Source organism: Littorina saxatilis, linkage group LG17 (assembly GCF_037325665.1).
Source record: "Littorina saxatilis isolate snail1 linkage group LG17, US_GU_Lsax_2.0, whole genome shotgun sequence".
NCBI lineage: Eukaryota > Metazoa > Mollusca > Gastropoda > Littorinimorpha > Littorinidae > Littorina > Littorina saxatilis.
The window spans coordinates 9045346-9069917 of record NC_090261.1 but is presented as its reverse complement, the minus strand read 5'-3'; the positions used below and the strand labels follow the sequence as shown (position 1 = coordinate 9069917).

The following is a 24572-nucleotide window of genomic DNA, read 5'->3' as shown; positions in this document are numbered from 1 at the left end:
ACGTCACTCTTGTCCGATCGACCCTTGAGTATGGGGCAGTTGTGTGGGACCCTTATCTAAAACAGGACATCGACAAAATCGAGAAGGTACAGCACAAGGCAGCCAGATTCATCTGCAAAGACTACAGATCCAGAGAACCTGGCTGCATCACAGCAATGCTACAGCGACTAAACCTACCCACACTTGCAGATCGGCGCAAACAACTCCGCCTGACAATGCTATATAAAATAACGGGAGGACAAGTACCAGCTATACCCCCAGAAAGTTTCCTCACCCCCGCAGATAAGACCAAGCGGAAAATTATATCAACAAAGTTTTACGGGTGCACATCAGAAAACCCCGTTGAGAAGCGAGTCTACAACAACTCGAGACCCTTCAAAATTCCGGATAGCCGATCTGAACCGTATAGAAACTCTTTTTTTGTCAGGACGCCGACTGAATGGAACCGCCTACAAGACTCCGTGGTACATTCAGCAACTGCCAACACATTTACATCAGGTGTTGGCAGGGCCCCACCACCATAGGCGCACCGCCAGGTGTTTTTATCCTGCTTTTAAACACTGCCCAAATTCCAGCAGTTGACACCACCAACCTGGAAGGGCATGCATGTATAGAAAGTTTTTAAACTCCGTCACGCTGCGCTCTCTCGCCCATTGCGACGACAGCCATTATTGGCTACTGCAATGTACTACATCCAGATCCAGATCCAGAAACACAATTCTCATACTTTGTTTAGAATGTTCAAACATAAAACATGTAATGCTGAAATAATGACTAATGTAATAGAGCACCAAAGAAATACATGTACCAGTAAAATTCTGATCCCAACTTCTGTCAGGAATAACATCTGCTGGAACTCTACATGTGAACACTGCAAATCAAAGTAGTATAAAGTAGTAGAAAGTAGTAGAGAAATGAAAAGAGAGTGACTTACCCCGTCATCTGTCTGGATTTTTCGGCGTTTCTTCACCTTCTGTGGCATCATCGTCTGAACGTCCTTCTGTGATTCATCATCGCCATAATCCTCCTGGTCATCACAAGTATTAAGTTAGAAAGGATGAATTCAAAGTATACACTCTACGGATAAAACTTTTTGGGGGGTTGGGTGGGGGCAAGAGGAGGCATCACCTTTACAAGACATCATCATTTTAAGAAATCTGCTTTCGTCATCATCATTAGTTCAAAGTATGCGCGAGCAGAAATAGTTTAATCTGGTTAAACATCAATCAAAACAATACTGTCTGTAAACTACCTCAATACTTCAGAACTTTTAATACTTTTGGGTAAGATACAGATGCTGGTTACAATGCAAGCAAACATCTTGACAGAGAAGTACACAAGAAATTTTCTATACTACTAAAGGCACACGCACACAAACACACACACAGCCCACGACCGTTCTGCCTTTTCACACAGAGCCAAACTCCCAGTGCCACTGACCTCAAACTGTTGCCATGACTCCAGCAACATCAGCCTCTCCTCCTTCTCGTTGCTGGCCTTGAGTTTGTCGTTGGCGCTTCGATACACCCCTCGTGCCTTCACCAGGGCGTCGTCCTCCCCTGTGGCACTCTCAAAGCGAGCGTAGCTGATCCACACCTGGTCAACACAAATTTAACGGATATGACGAGAGGCTCCTTTGCCATATTCTAAGAAGCAATACCCAAATCTTAGTTATCACCCTTCATTAATATTTGTATGTTGAGTATCTTGTTCAAAGCGAGCGTAGCTGATCCACATCTGATCAACACAGATTTAACGGATATGACAAGAGGCTCCTTTGCCATATTCTAAGGAGCAATACCCAAATCTTAGTTACATGTATCACCCTTTTAAAGACAGATAATTCACAGTTCTAGTGAATGTTTCATTTTGTGTATAATTAAATGTTGTACATCTACATGTATAAACTTACCTTTTTTGTTTTTGTATTTTTCATCCCTTAGCAAACGGTTTCCTTTTTACTTTGACTACTGGACCGATCTTTATGAAATTTGACATGAGAGTTCCTGGGTATGATATCCCCGAACGTTTTTTGTTTTTTTTGGATAAATGTCTTTCATGACGTCATATCCGGCTTTTCGTGAAAGTTGAGGCGGCACTGTCACGCTCTCATTTTTCAACCAAATTGGTTGAAATTTTGGTCAGGTAATGTTCGACGAAGCCCGGACTTCGGTATTGCATTTCAGTTTGGTGGCTTAAAAATTAATTAATGACTTTCGTCATTAAAAATCTGAAAATTGTAAAAAAAAATATTTTTATCTAAAACGATCCAAATTTACGTTCATCTCATTCTCCATCATTTGCTGATTCAAAAAACATATAAATATGCTATATTCAGATTAAAAACAAGCTCTGAAAATTAAATATATAAAAATTATTATCAAAATTAAATTTTCGAAATCAATTTAAAAACACTTTCATCTTATTCCTTGTCGGTTCCTGATTCCAAAAACATATAGATATGATATGTTTGGATTAAAAACACGCTCAGAAAGTTAAAACAAAGAGAGGTACAGAAAAGCGTGCTATCCTTCTCAGCGCAAGTACTAGCCCGCTCTTCCTGTCAATTTCACTGCCTTTGCCGTGCGCGGTGGACTGATCGATGCTACGAGTATACGGTCTTGCTGCGTTGCATTGCGTTCAGTTTCATTCTGTGAGTTCGACAGCTACTTGACTAAATGTTGTATTTTCGCCTTACGCGACTTGTTGTTTCTTAATCTCATTGTACACTGTTTTTTTCTCCAAATTTTCAGCCATCGCAGATTTTGAAACTTCTTGTCCCTTGTTGTTCCTTTATTCTGAATAGTTTAAACAGAGTAACAAAGAACTTCTACAGACAGGAAGACTTGTAGTTTTGACCTTCATGCAAATGAACCAGAAACACTGACACGCTAACAGAACAAGAGCAGACTCATCATCTGAGGCTAGCAGCAAAGGAAGAATAATCAACCAACTTCAAATACTACATCTTTCTTCACTGAAGAATATATGTTATTTGAACTTTTGAACAAAATATGACATTCTAAACAGATTGAGATAGTCATTGTTCTCCGAGACCACGCTAGTGGTGAAGGTGAACAATGTGACTGTCTTGATCTGTGTAAAATGTTATATTCTGGTCAAAATACAAATAATATTTATTTATTGATCCATTTTTAGTTAGAATTCCTTTTTTTTAATGATTGAACGCATTCTTTAGTCTCGGTCAGCTGGCTAAATATGAATTTTAGTCGTCCTCTGACGTCACGTGACTCAAAGAAAGGAAACCCAGCGTTCAATCAATACATTCAGTTTTCTCCGACAAACTATTCTCTCACCTTTACATGCTGTGTCCTTGTGAGCAGCTGCTCGTAGAGCGCTCGAACGTGGTCATACTCTTCTTGCTCCACCTCGAAGTCAATGCAGGCTTTCCACAGGACCTCTGGCATGTCCAGCTGTGTTTGGTTGACCGCCAGGCCGAAGACTGCCCGCGCACGGTCAATGTCGCCCAGAATCGATTCCAGTTCTGCATACTGCATCAAAGGGAAATAATTCATGTAATGCAAAGATCCAAAAACAGACTGCCAAGGTTCCAAAATCAATAGAGGTAATGTACTGGAATACCGGTAATGTACTGGAATACCGGTAATGTTCTGGAATGTTTTAATCTTAAATTTTTTTTAAAAATGACTTGTTTGTTAAAGGTTAAAATGTTCCAGTACCTTACCATTCTTGTTTTTTTTTGTCAGGGACAGCATTAACCCCTTGACTTCCGGAACTATTTGAGGATATTGGTAAAAAAAGAGTGTTTTGATTTGAGAGTGCATAAAAACTGTTAGGATAACAGTAGGGGAAAGAAACATATATGTATGTGTAGGTATATGATTGGAGATTCCAATAATACCACAAATTACTCAAAAGGGGCAGACAATGTTTTACGCAAGGGGCGGATAATCCAATTTATTCAGTTTATTAGTGAAAATATAGACAAAATGCTATTTTATGCTTGTAAATATTAAAAATATCCAGTCAAAACTAATGTAGACATTTTTATTGGCCTTTTGTCAGCATAGTTGAATGATTTTAGTTTTGAGATATGCCTTATTCATTTTTTTTTTTTGCAACAGGTTAGCCATAATGAGATTTTTGACGATATTTCTAAAAATAGGGTGTGTTGAATTGAGATTGCATAAAAACTGTTAGGACAACAGTAGAGGAAAGAAACATCTATGTATATATAGGATACTCACGTGGAAATGTTGGATCTTCCTGACGAGAATTATCAACTGTGTCGGTTCTTTTCCTACCTGTCCCACCCCTCCCACCCCTGCCTGGTCCCCTTCTGCCACGCCCCCTTCCACGCGACGTGGATGGTTGTACAAAATCATCATTATCACTCTCACTTTCGTCACTTTCAATTTCCCTTTCATTTTGAACAATGTCTCCCTCGCCTCCCACCACATTTTCATCTTCACTTTCATCTCCATTGCCGGGAATATCCATCAAAATACGAACAGCTTCCTCAACAGTATAGCGCCGATTCGCCATGTTAGAGAATCGAACCAAAGATGTCCAGAAAAACGCAATAAAATCCGTCAAAATCAATCGAATTCACTCAAATCAGCACCCACATGGAGGCAGACATCTTGGCTATCGAAAACGAGGCAACTGCGGACTCTCGGTTGTTTCCCCTGAGTAACAGGGCGTCCGACTGCTGTGAGGGTCCGACCGCGCTTAAATGCGCGGTCGGAAGCGAAAGGCTTAACAGTAAATTGTCTAATTTTGTCTTAAAAGCATCTTTTGAGTTAGCAGTTGTTTGATTTAATTTTAAATCATGTCAAAAAAACAAGCAAAGTCAACATAAGAAGATACATAAACTGTGCATTTATCTAAATGGCTTAGTATTCAGTACTTTGTTTTGGTAGCTCTACGCTTTCTTTGACAAATGATGTTTACAATAGTTTAAATACAACACAACATTACCTCAAAGTTGGCCCTAAGAATCAAACTGACCTGCTGTTCCAAAACTTACTACATTGTATTCACATGCAAGCAATACTCACGACATACGGAACGCCTTCATGATATTTTAAAATGAAAGTGCAGCACTGAATGAAGGCACCAACAATGATAACAATCACAAATTGCTTATGTAACAATGCTGATTGAAATAATGTGCTTCTTTTTAATCAACCCGTATGCTTTACCTTCATCCACGTTGTGCAGTTCTTTGGGTTGAACTCCAAGAATTTTTCGTACAGCAGTCGGCAGCGATCAAACTCTCTCAGCTGTAGCTCCAACTCAATGTAGCCACGGAACAGTTTGTTCTTTGGGCATTTTCCTATGGCTGTTCCCTGAACGAAACAAGAATGAAAGCGCTCTAGAGACCAGACACATCTCGTTTTAATTCTTTTCTTGAAAAAAAAAGACAACAAAACCACCAAATAGAACAAAGCTGTGAAAACCAACGACTGTTTTTTTTTTTCTTCATTAGAAGAACTTTTGAAAACATTTTCCCTTTACCCACATTTCTCCCTCAAGACCCACCTTTTCCGATCCGCCTTTTCTGCTGATCAGTGAGAAGCAGTTACTTCACCTTGTACAAAATGTTTGGCACCGATGTATAATATATATTTTTTTTATAGAGTTTTTAATAATGTACAGTTAGATATTTGCTTTATTATCCTTTATTTTGTACTTGTTTTATTATTATTATTATTTTTTGTACGGTTGATTGTGTGGAATGTAAGGTTGTGAGATTGTTATGTACGAGTGTATGCATGAAGCGCCTTTGTAAACGCCACGAGCTTCCCTTTGGGAAGGTGTGCGCGTATAAATAATCATTATTATTATTATTATTATTTTACCAACCCCCCACTCCCGACCCTTTCAAACAACCTGCATATGTCTTGATTCTATTCATCATATTTTCATACTGCTAGCACTCACTTCACTTCAGATCTTTATATAGTCTACAGTGGAACCCCACTTTTAGAAACCCCAATTCAAGACTTCCTCTTTTTTTAAGACCGGCACGGTTGGCCTAGTGGTAAGGCGTCCGCCCCGTGATCGGGAGGTCGTGGGTTTGAACCCCGGCCGGGTCATACCTAAGAGTTTAAAATTGGCAATCTAGTGGCTGCTCCGCCTGGCGTCTGGCATTATGGGGTTAGTGCTAGGACTGGTGGGTCCGGTGTCAGAATAATGTGACTGGGTGAGACATGAAGCCTGTGCTGCGACTTCTGTCTTGTGTGTGGCGCACGTTAAATGTCAAAGCAGCACCGCCCTCATATGGCCCTTCGTGGTCTCCTGGGCGTTAAGCAAACAAACAAACAAACAATCTTTTTTGAAGACCTTACTTTTCATAACATCTCTAAATTTACCTCATTTTTAAAACTCCCTCCCCTTAAGACCTGATTTTTCACATTTATGGAGTTATTAAAAGGGGAGGGTTACACTGAACACACAAAAGAAATCTCACAAGAATTTTGCGTGCTGCAGAAAGATTCCTCTGTCTGATCTCAAACTGTGCGAAGAGCAGCCAGAGCTTGGCAAAGGTGAACACTTTGTGCGGGAGGATGTCGAGGGCGGCACGATAAACTTCACGCGTTCTGTCTGTGTCCTCTGCCTCCAGTTCTTCGTACAGAGCGTAGTTGATCCACAGGTAGATGTAGCGACGCCAATGTCGTTTTTGCTGCAATGATAAAAAACAAAAAGAAATGTAAATTCCTAGAAGAAAATTGACAAAAATAAAATTAAATTAAATTAGAAAAAACAAAAAGAAAGAAAGTAGTAAACAGCTGAACAAACAGAAATAACGGGGAATTTCACTATTTTCATTACCATAGGAATATAGCGATTAAGCAACAGTGCAAGTTTCAACATGAGAGACAAAAAAAAGGGAACTTCAAAAAGATTAAATAATAGCAAACTGCAAGCCAAACAGCAGAATATGACTGCACAATGAAAAAAAAAATGAAAAAAAATTTTACCTTTGAAGGAGGAACATTAGAGATTGCTCTCTCGTATGTTTCTCTGATCTGCTCCGTGTTTCCGTCAACCTCCAAGAGACGTAGGTAATCGAACCAGGCATCGTAGTTCATGGGGTTTGCCTTCACCTCCTGCAAACAACACCAAAAGTAATACAAAAACATAATAAAATCTCCACATTTGGCTGAGTCATCTTGCTATTCCTTTCTCTCTTCTTTTGACCTGTGTGTGTTTTGTTCAACTGCTTGACGGGCGCTGTGGCGGGGTGGTAAGACGTCGGCCTCTTAATCGGAATCGGAAGGTTGAGGGTTCGAATCCCAACCGCGGCCGCCTGGTGGGTTAAGTGTGGAGATTTTTCCGATCTCCCAGGTCAACTTATGTGCAGACCTGCTAGTGGCTTATCCCCCTTCGTGTGTACACGCAAGCACAAGACCAAGTGCGCACGGAAAAGATCCTGTAATCCATGTCAGAGTTCGGTGGGTTATAGAAACACGAAAATACCCAGCATGCTTCCTCCGAAAGCGGCGTATGGCTGCCTAAATGGCGGGGTAAAAACGGTCATACACGTAAAATTCCACTCGTGCAAAAACACGAGTGTACGAGGGAGTTTCAGCCCACGAACGCAGAAGAAGAAGAAGAAGTTCAGCTGCTTCATGTGCAGAGTAGGAAGGATCTGCTGAATTAGTTTTGCAGACTGGCGTAAAAGGCACTAACTCAGCAAAAAAACGATGACTTCACAGAAAGCAGCTGTTAGACTGTGCCAAAGTACAGTCGAACTCGCTTAAGGGGAGGTGGGCCAGTGCACTACCTTTTTTTTAATTTTGAATGTTTTATTGTGTCTGAATGTTATTTTATGAAAGAAATGAACAAATGATGACAAAGAATAGTCACTTTTTGTATTTTCGGTTGCTGATTTTTGTTTTACGCGACAAAAACAGTCAAAATACAGACAAAAGTGGAGTACAGGAGATACACGGATTTTCATCAGATGTGATTGTCACACTTCTAATTATTGTTTTATTTTATCCTTCTGGGTATGCTCTAGGGGATTACGAAGCAGATCTTGTTTATTATATTTATATTTGGAGTTAGGAACACTTCTTTGTTACAACTGTCAAACTTTAGGGTAACGCTTGCGAAATTATTTTTTGAAATAATCTGGATATGACTATAATAAAATTTCAGCAAAATCCCTTCGTAATCCCCCAGAATGTTATATTCTGCACAAACTACAAAAGAAAATATTGCTCTAGCTAAATTACAGCCAGAGAAATCGCGTAACCCAAGACGTAACCGTAGGCAAAATGGCTGAACTGAGAAAAACGACATTGAAGATTGAACACCACAGAAACACTATTGAAACAGACACACAAGGACAAAACTGTGTTATGAATGAACAGCTTAGTTTATTTGAATTGCAAACTACTTAGCCTTTAGCACGCCAGCAGAGAATTTATGCGTCCATCCCTTCTTTCCCTCTGTCAACCAGCATGGGGATACTGCCCCAGCGCTAAACGTGTATCAATGACCCGATTCTCGTTTGTATTTGCATGCGAGAATAACGGTATTTTTAACGGTAACTTACTTGAGCCAGAACGAGACTTATTTCCTTCCGTTATCTCGTCGATTTGTTGGTTTCCTCGAAGTTTTCTGCTTTTGTTTTTACATCGATACAGTACTTTGGTGCTTCGACAAGCAAGATGGAGGATGATGAGTGTGAAACTTTCGTTTGAGTTGTTTTTTGACAACAAATCGTACGTGGAATCTGAACGATTTACTGAGGAAGCTCTTCGCAATGAACTGTGTATCGCGGTGAAGAAAATGACACAGTTCGTCAAGACAGTGACGGAATTTACGAAAGTGCAGATTGATACAAACAGTTGCTGATCCAGTTTCGTTCGGGAAATGGCAGGCCCAGCAAACATTACCGTAATCTGACTGATGTTGGATACTTTCTCCTGTTTTTGTTTTTTTGCGTAGCAAATGCTCAACTTGCTTGTCGAGGAGATACTGCACAGAAACTGACTCAAATTCAGCGCAAAGCAAGCCAGTGCCGAGACGTAAAAAGTGTGCTGCATGGCGTGTTCGGAAATGGCGACCTGTGGATCTGCGTGGAGATCAAAGCTTTCCTCTGTATCGGAAACACCGACAGAATCCAAACTTTGGCCTAGTACCAGCGGAACTACTTGTTGTTGCTAACCGAACTAATAAAGACATTGTCCTCTTTCTTATTTCGAGCCATTGTTATCGTATCAAAGGTTGTTTCTCAAGGAAAAATTCGCTTTCGGTTGTCACCGATCGTTTGATGTGTAACCAGGATGTTGTAAAACCGAGTGAACTTCGGGTGTTCCCGTCATGGCCGAGAGTCTCTTCGGTAGTTTCCGTATGAAAAATTTGTAAGCTGAGCATGCGCACTCACAAAGTAAACTCGTTCCCGATTTCGGTTTATGAAACGAACCAATGGATGTCGAGTACCTTCCAAATAAGGACATTTCCGTTCGATTACGATTGCTGCCTTTGCAACGGACAAGTGGCTGAGTGAATGGAACATTCATCAAAACACTGATGTCATGTTATAGGTCAAGAGCTGCTGCGCAGTTTTGTATGTCGTGAATGCACTGTTTTGCTGAGGACAAAGCCGTAACTAGCCTTTGAAATGAAACATTTTTTGGCGGGGGAATATCGACTACAGAAGACAATCAATGCCACACATGTTCACATTTTGTCTTTATTGACAGATAAATAGGACACTTTTGACAAAAACACCGACACACATGGATGATAGGTATGTTATGGAAACATAATCTGCTAAAATACCCAAAACAGTGTTTTGAACGATTTGGTCAATTTTGCACTGGCCCACCTGCCCTTAAGACGAATCACTGGGGATCGGGAAATAAGTTCGTCTTAACCGAAATTCGCATTAAGAGAATTGATTGATTTTTTTACTGTCACAATTTTAGAAGTAAAATTTAAAAAGTCGTGTAAAAGCATGTACATGCACATTCTGATCAATCTCCGATTTCATGGTGTCCACCAGTTCTGGTGCACGTACTACCCTGGCCAAGTTTCCTCTCAAGACATCAAAGAGACCGCCCCGTAGATTAAACTCCCCATAGGTTAAACTCGGTCACTGACCCGGGTGCAGGAAGTGTTTCCTCTCTCATATGAAAGGGGAACCACCTCTCATAGCTAAAACTGGGTCAATGACCCCTGGGAAGAAGGTCAGTGTCTATAAAGAAGGCCACCCAGCCATCACAATGGACCTGCCTTTGACCTCGCCTCACACGCAGATCCTTGTAGCCTTGTGACTTTTAGAGACAAAGCGGCTCTGGGGCGATGAAAACGTGTTTGTTAAAAGAGGGGTTCGTTATGCAAATGATATGATATGTCGATCTCGGGACGAGTTTAAAGATTTCGCCATAAGCGTGAGTAAATTACAGACATTATGCATGCTTGGGAATCCAAAAAGTGCTCGTTATAAGCATAAATTCGTTACAAAGAATTCGTTTCAAGCATTTTTTTTAAGCATGAAGAAAGAGGTATTCAGTTGGGAACTTAAAACTAATACGTTATAAGTCAAAATTCGTAACTAGCGTGTTCGTTTTAAGTGGGTTCGACTGTAGAAGGATGCTTTCATCAAATGTAAAACCTTGAACGGATAAATCATGATCAAATTGCAAGACAGTTCACACGGTAAAGAAAGTATTTCTGAATAAGAGCACACTAATTTGGTCAATGGCTTTTAACTGACATACACATAATTTTCATTTGGGATAGCCCAAACAAAATCTTGTTCTTACCTCCTCATAGTGGAAGCGTCGCTTGTTGACGATAACATCTTCGATAGCTGCTCGACTGCCAAACTTCTTCTCATGTATGGTGTACTGTTTGTAGACTTCTTGGCACTGATCTTTGGGCAGGTGATCCAGTGCATATTTGTAAACTACTCGTGCTCTTTCATGCTGCACAAACGGAAAGAAATTCATCATCAAAAATGCCCAGAAAGTAACAAAACACAGGACAGATTAGGCACAAGGATGATACACATTATTGAAAAGTCAGAACAGTGGTGCTGATTAGGAACACTGGTATTTTTCAACATTCGTTCGCTTGTATCGAACAGTCAACCATGCGAATATACAGTGGAACTTCTTGTTTAAGGAACAGCCCCCCCCCCGCTTTTTTTTAAAAAACTTTAAGACCCCAGTTCTCCCGATTTTCCGTAAATCGCTTTCTTTGCCTGTGCATGTATAGTTTGTTGGTTATGTTTGGTCGGTTTCTTTGCCTGTGCGTGTATAGTATGCTTGGTCGATGTATGTATTGTAAAGCGCTAAGAGTAGACATTTTTCTAGAATAGCGCTATAAAAGTTTGCATTATTATTATTATTATTAAATTCACCTCCATTCCCAGACTCTCTCCCCCCTTTTTAATACCTAATTTTCGCAGATTTAAGAGGTCTTGGCGGGATGGGTTCAACTGTATCAGATTTTATCCCTGGAGACAGGCGGCTGGCCATTAGGCACGATGAACATGAACAATTAAATTAGTATCTTTCCCCCAAATTCCGATGCCTTGTGAAAACCTCTTCAACTTTAAAAACAGTTGGTCTACTCCCTCAACCCATCCCCACAAAGGCAAAACAAATATATTCACACTTTGTTCTGACAGAGATAAAGTAAAACAGAGGCTACTTTATCTTTCCCTTACTTCCTCTCTATCAATACAATGACATTCTGTTTCGTAAAAAGGTTCTTCGCGTAGAATTGCAAACCAAGCACCATCATCTATCCGATATAAGTGGGAAAATGCATCCTGAATTTTGGCAAGATTAAACCATCCCTCAGTTGTACAGTGGAAACCCTATTTTAAAACCTCCAAAAATCAGGTCTTAAAAAGGAAGGAGTTTTAAAATGGGGGTAAATTTACAGTCTATGAATAGAAAAATCAGAGAAGACAGGGTCTTAGAAAGGAGGGAGTCTTAAACTCGGGGGTTCCACTGCACTAGATCTGCATAACCAGCAACTAGAGCAACATACCTCTCTTTGCCCTTCCTCAAACTTGGCAAAAGCCAGCAGCATTTTCTCGTCCACGTTGTCTTCCCCAAAGAACTCCACCGCCCGCTCGTAGATGATACGAGCGCTGTTGACGTAGTGGTTCTTCTCCTCAAACTTGGCGTACTTGATCCAGTTCTTCACTTCCGGGTGCACCAGCACGAGTGAAGCAAGTCAAGGAAAAAACTGAACGTAAAGATTGGCCTGCAAGATTACCTTTTTTCTAAGTACAGTAAAACCTTCCCTGGCAAAAAACCTTTCAGTTACAAACACCTTCCCAACAAGACCACACCACAGGATGCCCGACAAGGCTTTTACTATATGACTTACCTTACGACCATATTCCAATGACCACCTGTCTAAAACGACCCCTTTTAAATTGTATTGGCTGTGGTCGCTATAGACAGGTTTGACTGTTCATGCACATGCAGCCATTTGAGTCAAGAAATTCTCTGAGTCTGACATACAACCGTGTCTGTCAGTTGTGAATAACATTTTTAGTAATTTCACAAATAATGCCCAAACATTCTAAGAGGAAGAAAAGCAACACTTCTGACTTAAATCTCTACTTACAAAGTGCTAATCTGTAATTAAACAAATGCAAAGATGAGAAAGACAAGAGGCGAAGCCTTCAAGGCTCACGTAAGAAATCGACAAACAGTAACACAAACTCAATCACTTCGTCACCCATACACACACACACACACAGTAAGCGGCATAGGTGACACTGTGCAAGAAAGCGAGACACTAGATCTAGATCTGAATGGCCGATTTCGAAGAAAAAACTAGTCTCGGCCCGCTCAAAATAATAATGACCGAGACTTTCAGTACTTCCTTCGCGTGACGTCTAACCCTCTTACGTCATAATGTGACGTCAATGTAATGTGACGTCTTCAAATGTTAGAGTTTCTACCACAGACATACACACGCACGCACATACGCACGCACGCACAGACAGACAAAGTTACGATCGCATAGGCTACACTTACGTGAGCCAAAAATTCTCCAAGAAGAAGACAACATAGGGTTCACATTTTTCAAAATTGCATAGATTTTCTCATACCTGACTAAACCAAAATATGATGACCAACATAGGTTCTGAATAAAATATGACTCAAAACAGTGAAGCTGGGCAAGGATATATCGTTCATAGATGGACCTGGCACGGTCCAGCTCCTTGTATCTCAGCTCAAAGTTGATGTAGGAATGCCACGCCTGCTCCTCCGGCTCCCACTCGATCCATCGCTCAAATGCCTGACGGCAACCTGCAATGCCAAGAGATTCCAATGTTTCATAGTGCAAAATGAAGCTCAAATTTGTTTTGATAATTCTATGATTTACACAATGTTTCTAAAACTAACACAATGTTTCTAAAAACTAAACATGAATCCCGTCACTGGTGCAGTATGAAGAAATATGTCCAATGTTTCATGGTACAAAAGGAAGTTCAAATTGGTTTTGATAATTTTATGATGTACACAATGTATCTAGAAATAAACCTGAATCCCGTCACTGGTGCAGTATGAAGAAAGACGTCCAATCTTTTATGGTACAATACGAAGCTCAAATTTGTTTATTATCGCTGCTGCTCGGTGCTGTGGCTGCTGCCGCCGCTGTGTGTGGTTATCCCTGCACTGACCAATTCCGTTTCCCTCCACGCTACCTGGCATCTTCTCTTTCACACACACACACTCACACCCGCAGGCCACACCCACATTCTTATTGTAACTTACCCCCTCCTTCCCGACCTCCACCCCCCACTCGCTTCCTACGTTTAAACTAGCTTATACCTTGCAGGGATAATCTGCACTTAAACGCTAATCCAGCTACTATCTCACGCACACACAATTTCATTCACACCTACACACACACCTACACATTCACACACACATTTACACACACACACACACACACACACACACGCACCCACACCCACCAATCACACGGTCGCAAAAACCTGTTACATATTTGGTTTTGGGCGTCATCAGACAAGGAGTATTTATTCCACTAACAATTCAACAATAAAAAACTCATACTTAAACAGAATAACAAATACCGATATATGATATGAAGTCGATTATACTCCTCTCCTCCCAAACCTCCCAAAACCTAGGATGACTGCAAGCCTTCATTCTCTCTCTCTCTCTCTCTCTCTCTCTCTCTCTGTCTCTCTCTCTCTCTCTCTCTCTCTCTCTCTCTCTCTCTCTCTCTCTCTCTCTCTCTCTCTCTCTCTCTCTCTCTCTCTCTCTCCTCTCAAGGTAGTGTTGCTAAGCACTGCACTCTATAATAATCTACAATAGGCTTTGGTAATTGGTCAACATAGGCGAGGTAAGCTGAACTTTTCCAGTCTCCCATCATTTTTATCACCTCCCCCGGCACACCCCGTGACAAAGCCCATGTTGCACCTCCCCTGCGAAAGGAGTGACTGGAGAAATTCCCCTCTTCCCCGGCGACTGCTGATTTCAATCGCTTATCAAAACATTCTCCACTGATGGGGAACGCCGGGGAATGAGCTGGGGCTGGTGTTGTTTGGTGGAATGCCAGACACATGGCTTTCACCGGACAAAGGGGGTGGGGGTGTATAGTTGGCAACATCACCTCAAATTCCCGCTCTTGAAATTGAATAGTCTTTGACCAACACACTTTAATTGTCATCGACCTATCCCCGTTGATGACAAAGGCTGTCCTTGAAAAACGTTTATCGATATGAAATAGATTGGACTTCCTAAAAAGCCCGAAAAACATGACAACACACGCAGCCCAGAAAACACAGTCGTCCCTTTTCCCAAAGTTCACTTTGTTGCGGATTTTCATCAACAGTTCTGGAGTCACTGGTGTTTTCCTGGCAACAGTTGTTCCTTTTATCCTATCAATACCGCGCAAGGTTGTCTTGAGATGGAAACTGTCTTTGGCTGGGTTTTCTAACCCAGCTTCCAGATGCATGATCCTAATGATGTTCAGGTATTGTTTCACCGAATTTGCTTTAAGGCGTCTCGCAAGATAAGCTGCGTATTTCGCAAGGGTCTCTTCCGTTGCTGGCACGGGTGGAATGCACATTTGCCGACAGAAATTGTAATAAGACACTCTATGTGAGCGATAAGTCCGCTTTGTACTCTCAGCAAAAGTGGCCGCTCTGTATTCCGCCACTTCGGCCGTAAGGTCATGGTCTAATTGAGCCGCGCCTGCAACATCAAAGAGGTTTTGGTAGACATGTGATCCCCCATGCGGGCCATGCAGTATGTGCGACCATGATGCCACCGACTAAGCAATAAATCGAGAGTTGCTACCTTCCCAGGCTCGTGTAGCCTGGAAATTGTGTCTGGTAACGAATTGAGTAATCCTGGAATGTGAATTGCTCTCAACTCAAAGTTGTAACGTACACTTTGCCAACACACTGCTCTCAGAAGTTGGTTTATATAGGCATTCTTTGAACGACCTCGATTTATGATTGCTTTAGCAACTGAGCTGTCGGTGTGCATCACGACCTTACGATTGGCCCACATGGGCGCCCATGTTTGGACTGCATCCACAATAGCACAAACTTCTTTATAATTTATATGCATATCGGCAACTGCCGGCCAATCGATACTAAAAATACTATATCGCCAATCTCCCTCACAAAAACTTCCTGCCGCTGTACGGCACGCGTCCACATGAACATGTACATCACTACTGTCCCTGTAAAAAATTCTGCCATTGAACATGTACATATATGAAAGCCACCACTTCAAATCCCGACGAAACTCGACTCCAAGTATGGCTTTATGCTTTGCCTGATTTAATCGGTTCATAGTGTCCAAGATTCTCCGGAGAAAAAAGCGCCCTCCCCGGATAACTTGTGCTGCCCAATTTAAAGAGCCTGCAAGGCTCTGCAGTTGTTTCAAGGAAGCCCGTTTCCTCTTCTGAAATTGCTGCAATTTGTTGTGCAGTTTGTCTAACTTTTCTTTATTCAGGGACAGTGTACAATCGACCGTATCGATGTCAACCCCAAGAAAAGTCACATGCTGTGTAGGACCAATAACTTTTTTCCAACTCACGTTTAGACCCAGGGAACGAATCAAGTGTATGAGACACAAAAGTGCCTCATTGCAAGCATCATATGATTCAAATGCCAAGAAAAAATCGTCAATGTAACACAAGATACCTTCATACCCTTTCCTTTTCATCATGCGCGTTATGGCCTGTGAGATTCGACTGAAATGGCTTGGTCCACATTTTGATCCAAATGGTAAACGCGTATCAAAGAGAATGGTTTCCGTGTCATTGCCCTCAAATGTCCAAGCAAGGCCGGCTGCTTTGTAGCAGTCTGGGTGAATTGGTACCGACCTGTATGCTGCTTGCAAATCTACCTTGGCACAAAAATACCCAGGTTTGGCAATTTTGCAGGCATCATCAATCGTTTGATACCTTACTGAATGATGTTCCACATAATCGTTCATCGCTGAACCACACGGTCGGCTACCGTCATGGATCAATCTGACGTCATCTGACCCTTCTTTGGGTATGGCCGCCAGAGGACTGATGATAGCCGGTGGCGCGCTGGCTACAACATAGTGACCTTGGTTAATCTGCCTGAGCAACTCTGTTTCTACCCGGCATTTCAATTCTGCGGAAGTTGCAGATTTGTGATTTGGACACCTGGCTTGTTTCACATCACTACTTTCTGACGTAATGCGGAAACCATTTTTAATGCCATTCAGCAGAAAGGTCCTGTCGGGATCCTCAATAAGTTCGTCTTGCCAGTTACTTATTGCTGAAGAAATTGATTGGTAATTACCAAGGAAAGGACAGTTGAAGGGGTCTTGTGCTACAAACGGGGCCTGTTCGAAAGGGTTTGTGAGTTGGATAAAAGCATTTGGTCCTACCTGATCGGTTGGCTGCTCGCTGTCCTAATCTTTGTGGCCTGGCTCTGCCTGATGGTTGACTTGCGCGTGTGGCTTAGAACACACCAGACACACATGCTCGTAATTACACCGAGCTCCAAACGAACACTTCCCGTTGTTGTACTGAAGGCAGATGTCCTTTCCACCAGGGCCTTTTTTCTTGTCACGGTTGTCTGTATGGCGGCTGGTCTTCGTCGCTACGGTGACAGGCTTCTCTTTCAGGAGCGTTGTTGACAGGTGTTGACTGTCGCTGCCCCACCGGAAGGATGCTGCCGCTTGTTGTTGTCGGTACTCGTTGTCGTATACCAACACGCTTGTCCAGGTAAAGCGACAAGCCAGCTCTCCCACCTTAGCTGTATAGGACAGGTAGTCCTTTATTCCTGTGCCATTAAGGCGACCCTCATCCAATAGCCTGGCCATGATCCTGGCGTTGGCGGACATCCACTGCGCTGGTGACACCTCCCGCAGCTTCGTTTTTGTCCCTGTCTTGAGGTACAGGGACGTGCCAGGGATGAGGGCCACCTCTTCCACGTTTTCCGTGGCAGGCAAAAAATCCACGATGATGTGGGCTTTCTCACCTTGTGGCCTTTTTGTTGAAAGGTAGACCTGTGGGTCCAGGTCGACCCTTTCGGAAACCTTGTGTTCTGTATCCTGGAGAACTGATGGCGTCCCCAGCAAATCATGCATCAGCATGCTGGGCGACTGCTCTGCTGATACACCTTGGGGCACAACTGGAGAAGTCACTGACATGGGTCCCCCACCATTTTCTGCCTGCAACAGTCCTACAGCCCTGCGAAGGGCAGAGGCATCTCCTCTTTTTAGAGACAAAGCGTCAATGTCGGTCTCCCGTAATCCCATCATTGACGTCATAGTGACTATCTTCTCCGTTTCGAGAGCCACAACAACGTCCTTGTCAAGTTCGTTGCCTCGAACAAAGGACGGAAAAAAATCCTTGTCACACATTGTTTATTATCGCTGCTGCTCGGTGCTGTGGCTGCTGCCGCCGCTGTGTGTGGTTATCCCTGCACTGACCAATTCCGTTTCCCTCCACGCTACCTGGCATCTTCTCTTTCACACACACACACTCACACCCGCAGGCCACACCCACATTCTTATTGTAACTTACCCCCTCCTTCCCGACCTCCACCCCCCACTCGCTTCCTACGTTTAAACTAGCTTATACCTTGCAGGGATAATCTGCACCTCATCATTTTATAATGTACAAAATGGAAAATTTCCTAAATAAATTATCATTTAATTAATATACTTACCCGAATCACATTAGCATTGAGTCACCTGAGATGCTTATCACTGAAAAACGCTTACCCGGCTAAAGAATTTAAAGGGAAGCAACCCCATCACCAAAACGAAAGTGAAAGTAGCTTTGGTAATGGGCCAGTACACCGGGAGTTACCTCCCATACGGGTGTATGCCACGTCACTTCCTCTAGGAACACGTGCCTATTATCATACGGCTTTAAAAAATCTTAAAACCATAAGCGGGGCAGGTGGGAGGGAATACAGTATGTGATTCGGGTAAGTATATTAATTAAATGATAATTTATTTAGGAAATTTTCCATTTAATATCATATTCTTACTCCGAATCACATTAGCAGATAACATCAACAAGGCGGTGGGCTAGAAATGAATCAAAACTCACCATCAAGTTCTGGACAGGAACTGGCCTGCTGCTATGAGCGCTGGAAGGCCTCTGGAGCCATCCTGTCGAAGAGCTGTGACGTCCCGAAGATAAAAGTTTATGAAAACATCTTCGGAACGCCAATACGCAGTTGTCAGCACCTCCTCTAGACGTCTGGAGCGCAGAACTGCCAGAGAGGATGCCCACGCCCTCGTCTCATGGGCTCGGGCCGAGTCAAGTGGCAAGGAGGGCATAACCCCCCCCCTCTTTGTGCGCCTCCACTCATAAGCCTGCTTGATGAGCGAGGACACCCACCGGGCCAACGTTACCTTCGACAAATCTTTCTCGCGCCTAGTAAGGAGAGAGATAAACAACAACTTCTGAGAACTAGACCGAATCGGCTGAGTCCGGGCTAAGTACAGACGAAGTGCCCTCACAGGGCAATTGACCGAATCGGGGTCACCCGGGGCCAACGCGCTGGTCAGAGCCTTAACTCTAACCAGCGGAGAGGCCTGCCCCGGAGACTGATTCTTGGCCAGGAAATCAGGCCGGAAACGCAAAGATGCGGAACCGTCCGGCTCAAAGGAGATATCTCCAGGCTGACCCGACAGGGCGTGGACCTCGCTACCCCGTCGGGCCGTAGCCAACAAAAGGAGACACAGCGCTTTGCGAGTGACATTGAACAGACTGGCCTCGCTTAAAGGCTCAAAATCCGCAGAACGAAGGAATTCCAGGATTAAAAACAAGTCCCACTTGGGAGCGGGCAAACGAGCTTTAGCTTCCTTAAGAGCAGCCCCTTTAATGACTGCAGCTATAACGCCCCCGACTCGAACAGAACGACCAATCTGCTGAAGAGTCGCCGAGATAGCGGAGCGCCGGACCCTCAACGAGGAGACTGAGGCGCCCTGTGAAGACATGAAAGAGAGGTGGTTAGCGACCTGAATAGAGCGCGGAGCCACCGAACTCACCCCTCTAGCTGAACACCAGGCAGTCCATGCCTTCCAGTGGGAAGCATAAACTGAAGAGGTGGACGCTCTATGCGAGCGAGCCACCAAGTCCAGAGTCAAAGACGACGCCCCAGAGCGCTTCAACGAGTCCCGAACAACTTCCACACGTGAAGCTTCAGAAGACTGGGCTCCTCGTGTGGAATGCCTGTTCGGGGCTGCACTAGTTCCCCTCGCACGAGTGCGAGAGGAATGGGGGGCCCTTGGGCAAGCCGAAGAAGATCTGGAAACCAGACCTGCGACGGCCACAGAGGAGCGACCAGAAGAAGAAGGGCCGGCTCCTCCATCTCCGCTTTCCGGATTACTCGGCTGAGTAACGGAAAGGGAGGAGTCTGAAGATCTGTATGTGCCCCCCAACCCTCCCTGGACGCATCTGTAAAGAGGTCCAGGTCGGGGAGGGGCACGACGATCGGAACACCTCTGCAGACCCACTCCGTGTGCAACCACGGAAGGGTCGCAGACTGGAACCATCCCTGCAAAGGGATGAGGGCGTCCCAGTCCACCAGAGGAGAGTCCACAAACGGCTTCAGCGCGAACTGAAGCGGACATTTGTGGACCCGGCCCAGTGAAACCAGAAGAGCCATAGACTCCATCTGCCCCAAGATGGAGGCGAGCGAGCGGATGGAAGCCATCAGGAGAGGTAAAGTGGAGCGAATCTGAGCTTGGAGCTTGTCCACCCTTCTCTGAGAAGGCTGGACAGTCCAAGCGACCGTGTCGAAAGACATCCCCAGATAAGTGAATGTCTGTGACGGGGTCAGCTCCGACTTTACCCGGTTGATCGAGAACCCCAACCAGTTGGATTCTCGAAGAACCGTCAGGGTATCCTGCGAACAGCCGCTCTGGGACTGGTTCATGATGAGCCAGTCGTCCAGATAAGCCCGCAGACGGATACCCTGGGACCTCACCAGTGCACAGACCTGTCTCACCACCATGGTGAAAATCCACGGTGCGAGAGACAGCCCGAAAGGGAGTGCGCGAAACTGGTAGATCTGATCTCCCCACCGGAAACGAAGCCATTTCCGGTCGGTCGGATGCATAAGAATGTGAAAGTATGCGTCCGTGAGATCGATCGAGGTCACCCAGTCTCCTGGGCGGAGAGAGTCTCGGACAGAGGCTGGCGTCTCCATCTTGAATTTTATCTCCCTCAAGAAAGTATTGAGGAGAGATAAATCCAACACGGGACGCCATCCTCCTGATGCTTTGGGAACAGCGACCAGACGCCCGTAAAATCCCAGGGAGCTGTGGACCCGAACTCTCTCCACCGCGCCCTTCTGCTCCAGGGAGGCAATTTCCGACTGCAAGACGGAACGTGCTTCCTGCGAGAAGGGGGGCTTGAACCGCGGAGGCACTCGGGTAAGAGGCGCCTTTTCCTCCCGCCAGAGTAGGCGGAAGCCCGATCTCACCACTCCCACAATCCATTGGCTGTCTACTACCGACATCCAACGAGAAAGTGCCCGGGAGGGGCCTCCCGCCATCACCAAGGTGGAGGGCGGGAGGGAGGTGAGATCGGGAGCGCTTCATTGGGGGTGTGGCTTACTTCCAGAGCCGCCACGCCCCCTCCCCGATGCCGTCCTCTTCTTCCCACCACGAGCGGCCGGCGGAGCCTGCCGCTTCTGAGCTGGCTTGGGGTTAGACGATGTCTGAGCCTGCTTCTGTTTAGAAGGCTGAGACTGTTTCACCCCCTTCAGAGTGTAGTCAAGGAACTGACTGTCCTTGTTTGACTGAATCTCCTTCTGTCTGGCATCCAGTGCCAGCGGACAGAAGAGAGACTCCTCTGAGACCGGGGAGACTCTCAAGGTCTCCCTAGTAGCCAGTTCCGTGAATTGGGACTGCGAGAGGAAGAGATCCCTCCTGCAGAGTACCGCTTGGGTGTACTGCAGGGAGGAAAGACGCAATTGTTCCTCATTGACCTTGGCCAATGCGGCCAAAAGCGCAGAGACATCGTCCGCATTCTGTTCTTCACTGAGAGTGAAAGGAACTAGCGAATCGGTCAATGCCCGAGACAGAGCCCGAACGAGAGTCTCCGCAATGGAGGACAGTTCGATCTGCCGACGTCCAACCTCCTCAGCAGAGAGGAGGGAAGCCTCGGAAACCGGCAAAACCGAATCACGCTTGATCGGTTTAGTCAGAAGAGGCAGCAATTCCCGGGAAACCGGAAGGGTAGCCCTAGGGAGTGCAAAAGACGCCAGCCAATTCTGGCTCTGATTGGGCATGCCAAGCTTCCTATTGACCGTAGGCACGAAGGAAGAGGCTTGGGCAGCTGAAGCCACCCACTGCTGCGCTGATTCCGGAACTGGACCAAAAGGAAGCAGTAACGGAACAGGCACTGGCCGAATACCACTCCCCGCATGTGCTGGACGAACCAGTGAATGCGAAAGTTGGTAAGCCACTGACGGAGACTCGGCGAACCGGAAGGAAGAAACATCCTCCTGTGCCGGCCGGAAGTCCGCCATGGCAGAAGGAACGAATGATGCGGAAGAGTCCGCAGCCACCACCCCTTCAGGAAAATAACGAGACGTTACTTCCGCCGCGACGTCAAGAACAGACTTGAGCTTCGACGGAAACACGCCCCGCGACTCCTCGCTGACCACTGATGGAGCATCAGAATAGTCACACGTGGAACCATGACCGAAGTCACCAGTTCCGGAAGCAGAAGCATGCCCTGGCAAACCGTAAACCGGAAAAGCCTGAGCACTAACGTCATCCTGCCGCCCAAAATCCTGTGAAGGTAAAGGGTAAGCAGGACGACCATCCGCAAAAACCGGAGCTGGATGAGCTGACGTCACTCCCCCGACTGAGTGGAGTGATGCCTGCTCAAGCCTAGGCGCTTGAAAGCCGGAAGGCGCACGCTGTAATCCACTATCTGGTATCCGGAAGGAACCACCAGAAGAGGAAGAAGCGTTTCCGGCCGAAACCGGAAGTGTAGTCAACGGAACCGCAAAATGCGGAAGTGAAGACTGCACTGGTTGACTTCGCGATCCGGAAGGACCGGAAGTCAGTGAATACTCCATCCTGCCGCGACCGCCGTAGCGTGCCGGAGCGGACGGATCATCACTTCCGGCAAGTGCCGGAAATGCGGCAGTCGAAACCGACTGCCGCCGCTGTTCGAACAAGTCCGGGGCCTCGTAGGTTATCGCCGGAAATGAAAGATCAGCAAGGTATCGGTCGTGACCCGATGCGAAAGAGCTGTCCCCCGAAGGAGAACGTCCAGGCGCCTCACGAGGGCTATCGGACCAGCTCTGCTTACCAACCGACGCTGAAGAGGGAGGACGCTGCTCCAAGCCGGAAGTGGAGGACAAAGACACGGAAGCCAATGCCCGGACGTCACTGCCAGATGCCGGAAACGCCGAACTGCTGGCGACGGAACGCTGAAATTCTGCCTGCACCAAGCTGCGGATTTCTGGAACCAGTGACTTTAACAGAGAGGAAACCAACGCACCTTGTCCAGGTGCTAACAAAGAAGACGAAGTCTCCGATGTAGAGACAGGTGCAGAAGTAACAGTAGCGCTAGGCGCCGCAAAAGAAGCAGAAGTAGTAACAGCGCTAGGCGCCGAAATTGGTACAGCCAACAAAGTGTTACGCTCTTGGTCTGTAACAAGTAACGTTGCTTTGGAAGAGGAAGACTTAGCCTTAATTTTCCCCTTGGGGTCCGACTTGCCACGGCGCTTGTCTGAATCAGACATGTTGACAACAACACGTGGCAACGCGAAAAAAATTTTTTTTTTACTGAAACATAAGTCTAAACGACTGGAAAATTCAGTAAACACACGCACTAATGCGTTAACAAAATACTATAGCTAAACTTGCCCCACAAGCAGAGGCACGGAGAGCTACAAACAAAGTCACACGAGCTAGAAAACTAACTCACACAACAAAATGGCGACACGCAAGACACTGACACAAACGTCAACAACACGTGGCAAAGTAAAAAGATTTACTGAAACGTAAGTCAAAACGACTGAAAACACAGTAAACACACACGCTTACGCGTCAACAAAATACTAAAGCTACACTTGCCCAAACAGAAAGAGGGCACGCAGAGCTACTAGCAAAGTCACACGAGTTAGCTAACTAACTCACACAACAAAATGGCGAAACACGCAAGTCACTGACACACAAGTCCGTAAAAAACGGACAACGTACAGTAACGAAACAGCGCAAACAACCAACAACAAACGGGAACGAGCTCACCAAACTGTAGGCAAGGCGAGCAGACAAGCTGGGTAACGTGGCCGGCGGGTGTCACTCAAACACACAAGGTCAGCCACAGAGCGTCAAAAAGTGAACCGTCCTCTCCGAGGTGAAAAAGACGTATGATAATAGGCACGTGTTCCTAGAGGAAGTGACGTGGCATACACCCGTATGGGAGGTAACTCCCGGTGTACTGGCCCATTACCAAAGCTACTTTCACTTTCGTTTTGGTGATGGGGTTGCTTCCCTTTAAATTCTTTAGCCGGGTAAGCGTTTTTCAGTGATAAGCATCTCAGGTGACTCAATGCTAATGTGATTCGGAGTAAGAATATGATATTAAATGCATCACATAAAAACTGCTCCCTGACACTGTTTAGTATGGAGAAACATGTAAAATGTTACATGGCACAACATGAAGCTCAAATGTTGATCATTGTATTTTGTACAAAATGCAATTAATAAAATCTGCACCCAAAAGACAGAAAAGGATGCTGTAAATGGTTTCAAGGCCGAATCACCTGTGGCTAAAATTGTGCCGGCATTCAAGTCCATAAATCACTAACATATTAAGATTTTCTATTCCTACAAAACAAGTTTGATTGTTTGTTCATCCATACATACATCATAACGTTAAAGAAGTATGAGTACACTTGTAAATAATCTCTTGTCTTATGTGTGGAACTGTTAATGTACAGTAGAATCCCCTATTTACGACTTTGGAAAAACCTTGAAAATTAGGTCATAAAAAGGGGGGGTTTTAAAATGGGGGTTTGAGTTTTTGGCCCGGGCGGTCATGAATTTGGTTGCAGTGTACGTACTGTTATGTACTGTCAT

General features: G+C 44.9%; 1 protein-coding gene across 1 annotated transcript in view; it reads right to left on the bottom strand.

Moving 5' to 3' along the window:
- LOC138953635 (crooked neck-like protein 1) overlaps window positions 1-24572 on the bottom strand; it is a 36559-nt gene that overhangs the window by 3017 nt on the left and 8970 nt on the right. Inside the window, exons 7-15 of the mRNA XM_070325510.1 lie at window positions 13164-13286; window positions 12007-12185; window positions 10770-10931; window positions 6969-7097; window positions 6458-6670; window positions 5187-5333; window positions 3318-3512; window positions 1441-1596; window positions 935-1027 (exon numbers count right to left, since the gene is read on the bottom strand). Coding sequence (XP_070181611.1) covers window positions 935-1027; window positions 1441-1596; window positions 3318-3512; window positions 5187-5333; window positions 6458-6670; window positions 6969-7097; window positions 10770-10931; window positions 12007-12185; window positions 13164-13286 — 1397 coding nt within the window. The remainder of the gene's footprint in view (window positions 1-934; window positions 1028-1440; window positions 1597-3317; window positions 3513-5186; window positions 5334-6457; window positions 6671-6968; window positions 7098-10769; window positions 10932-12006; window positions 12186-13163; window positions 13287-24572) is intronic.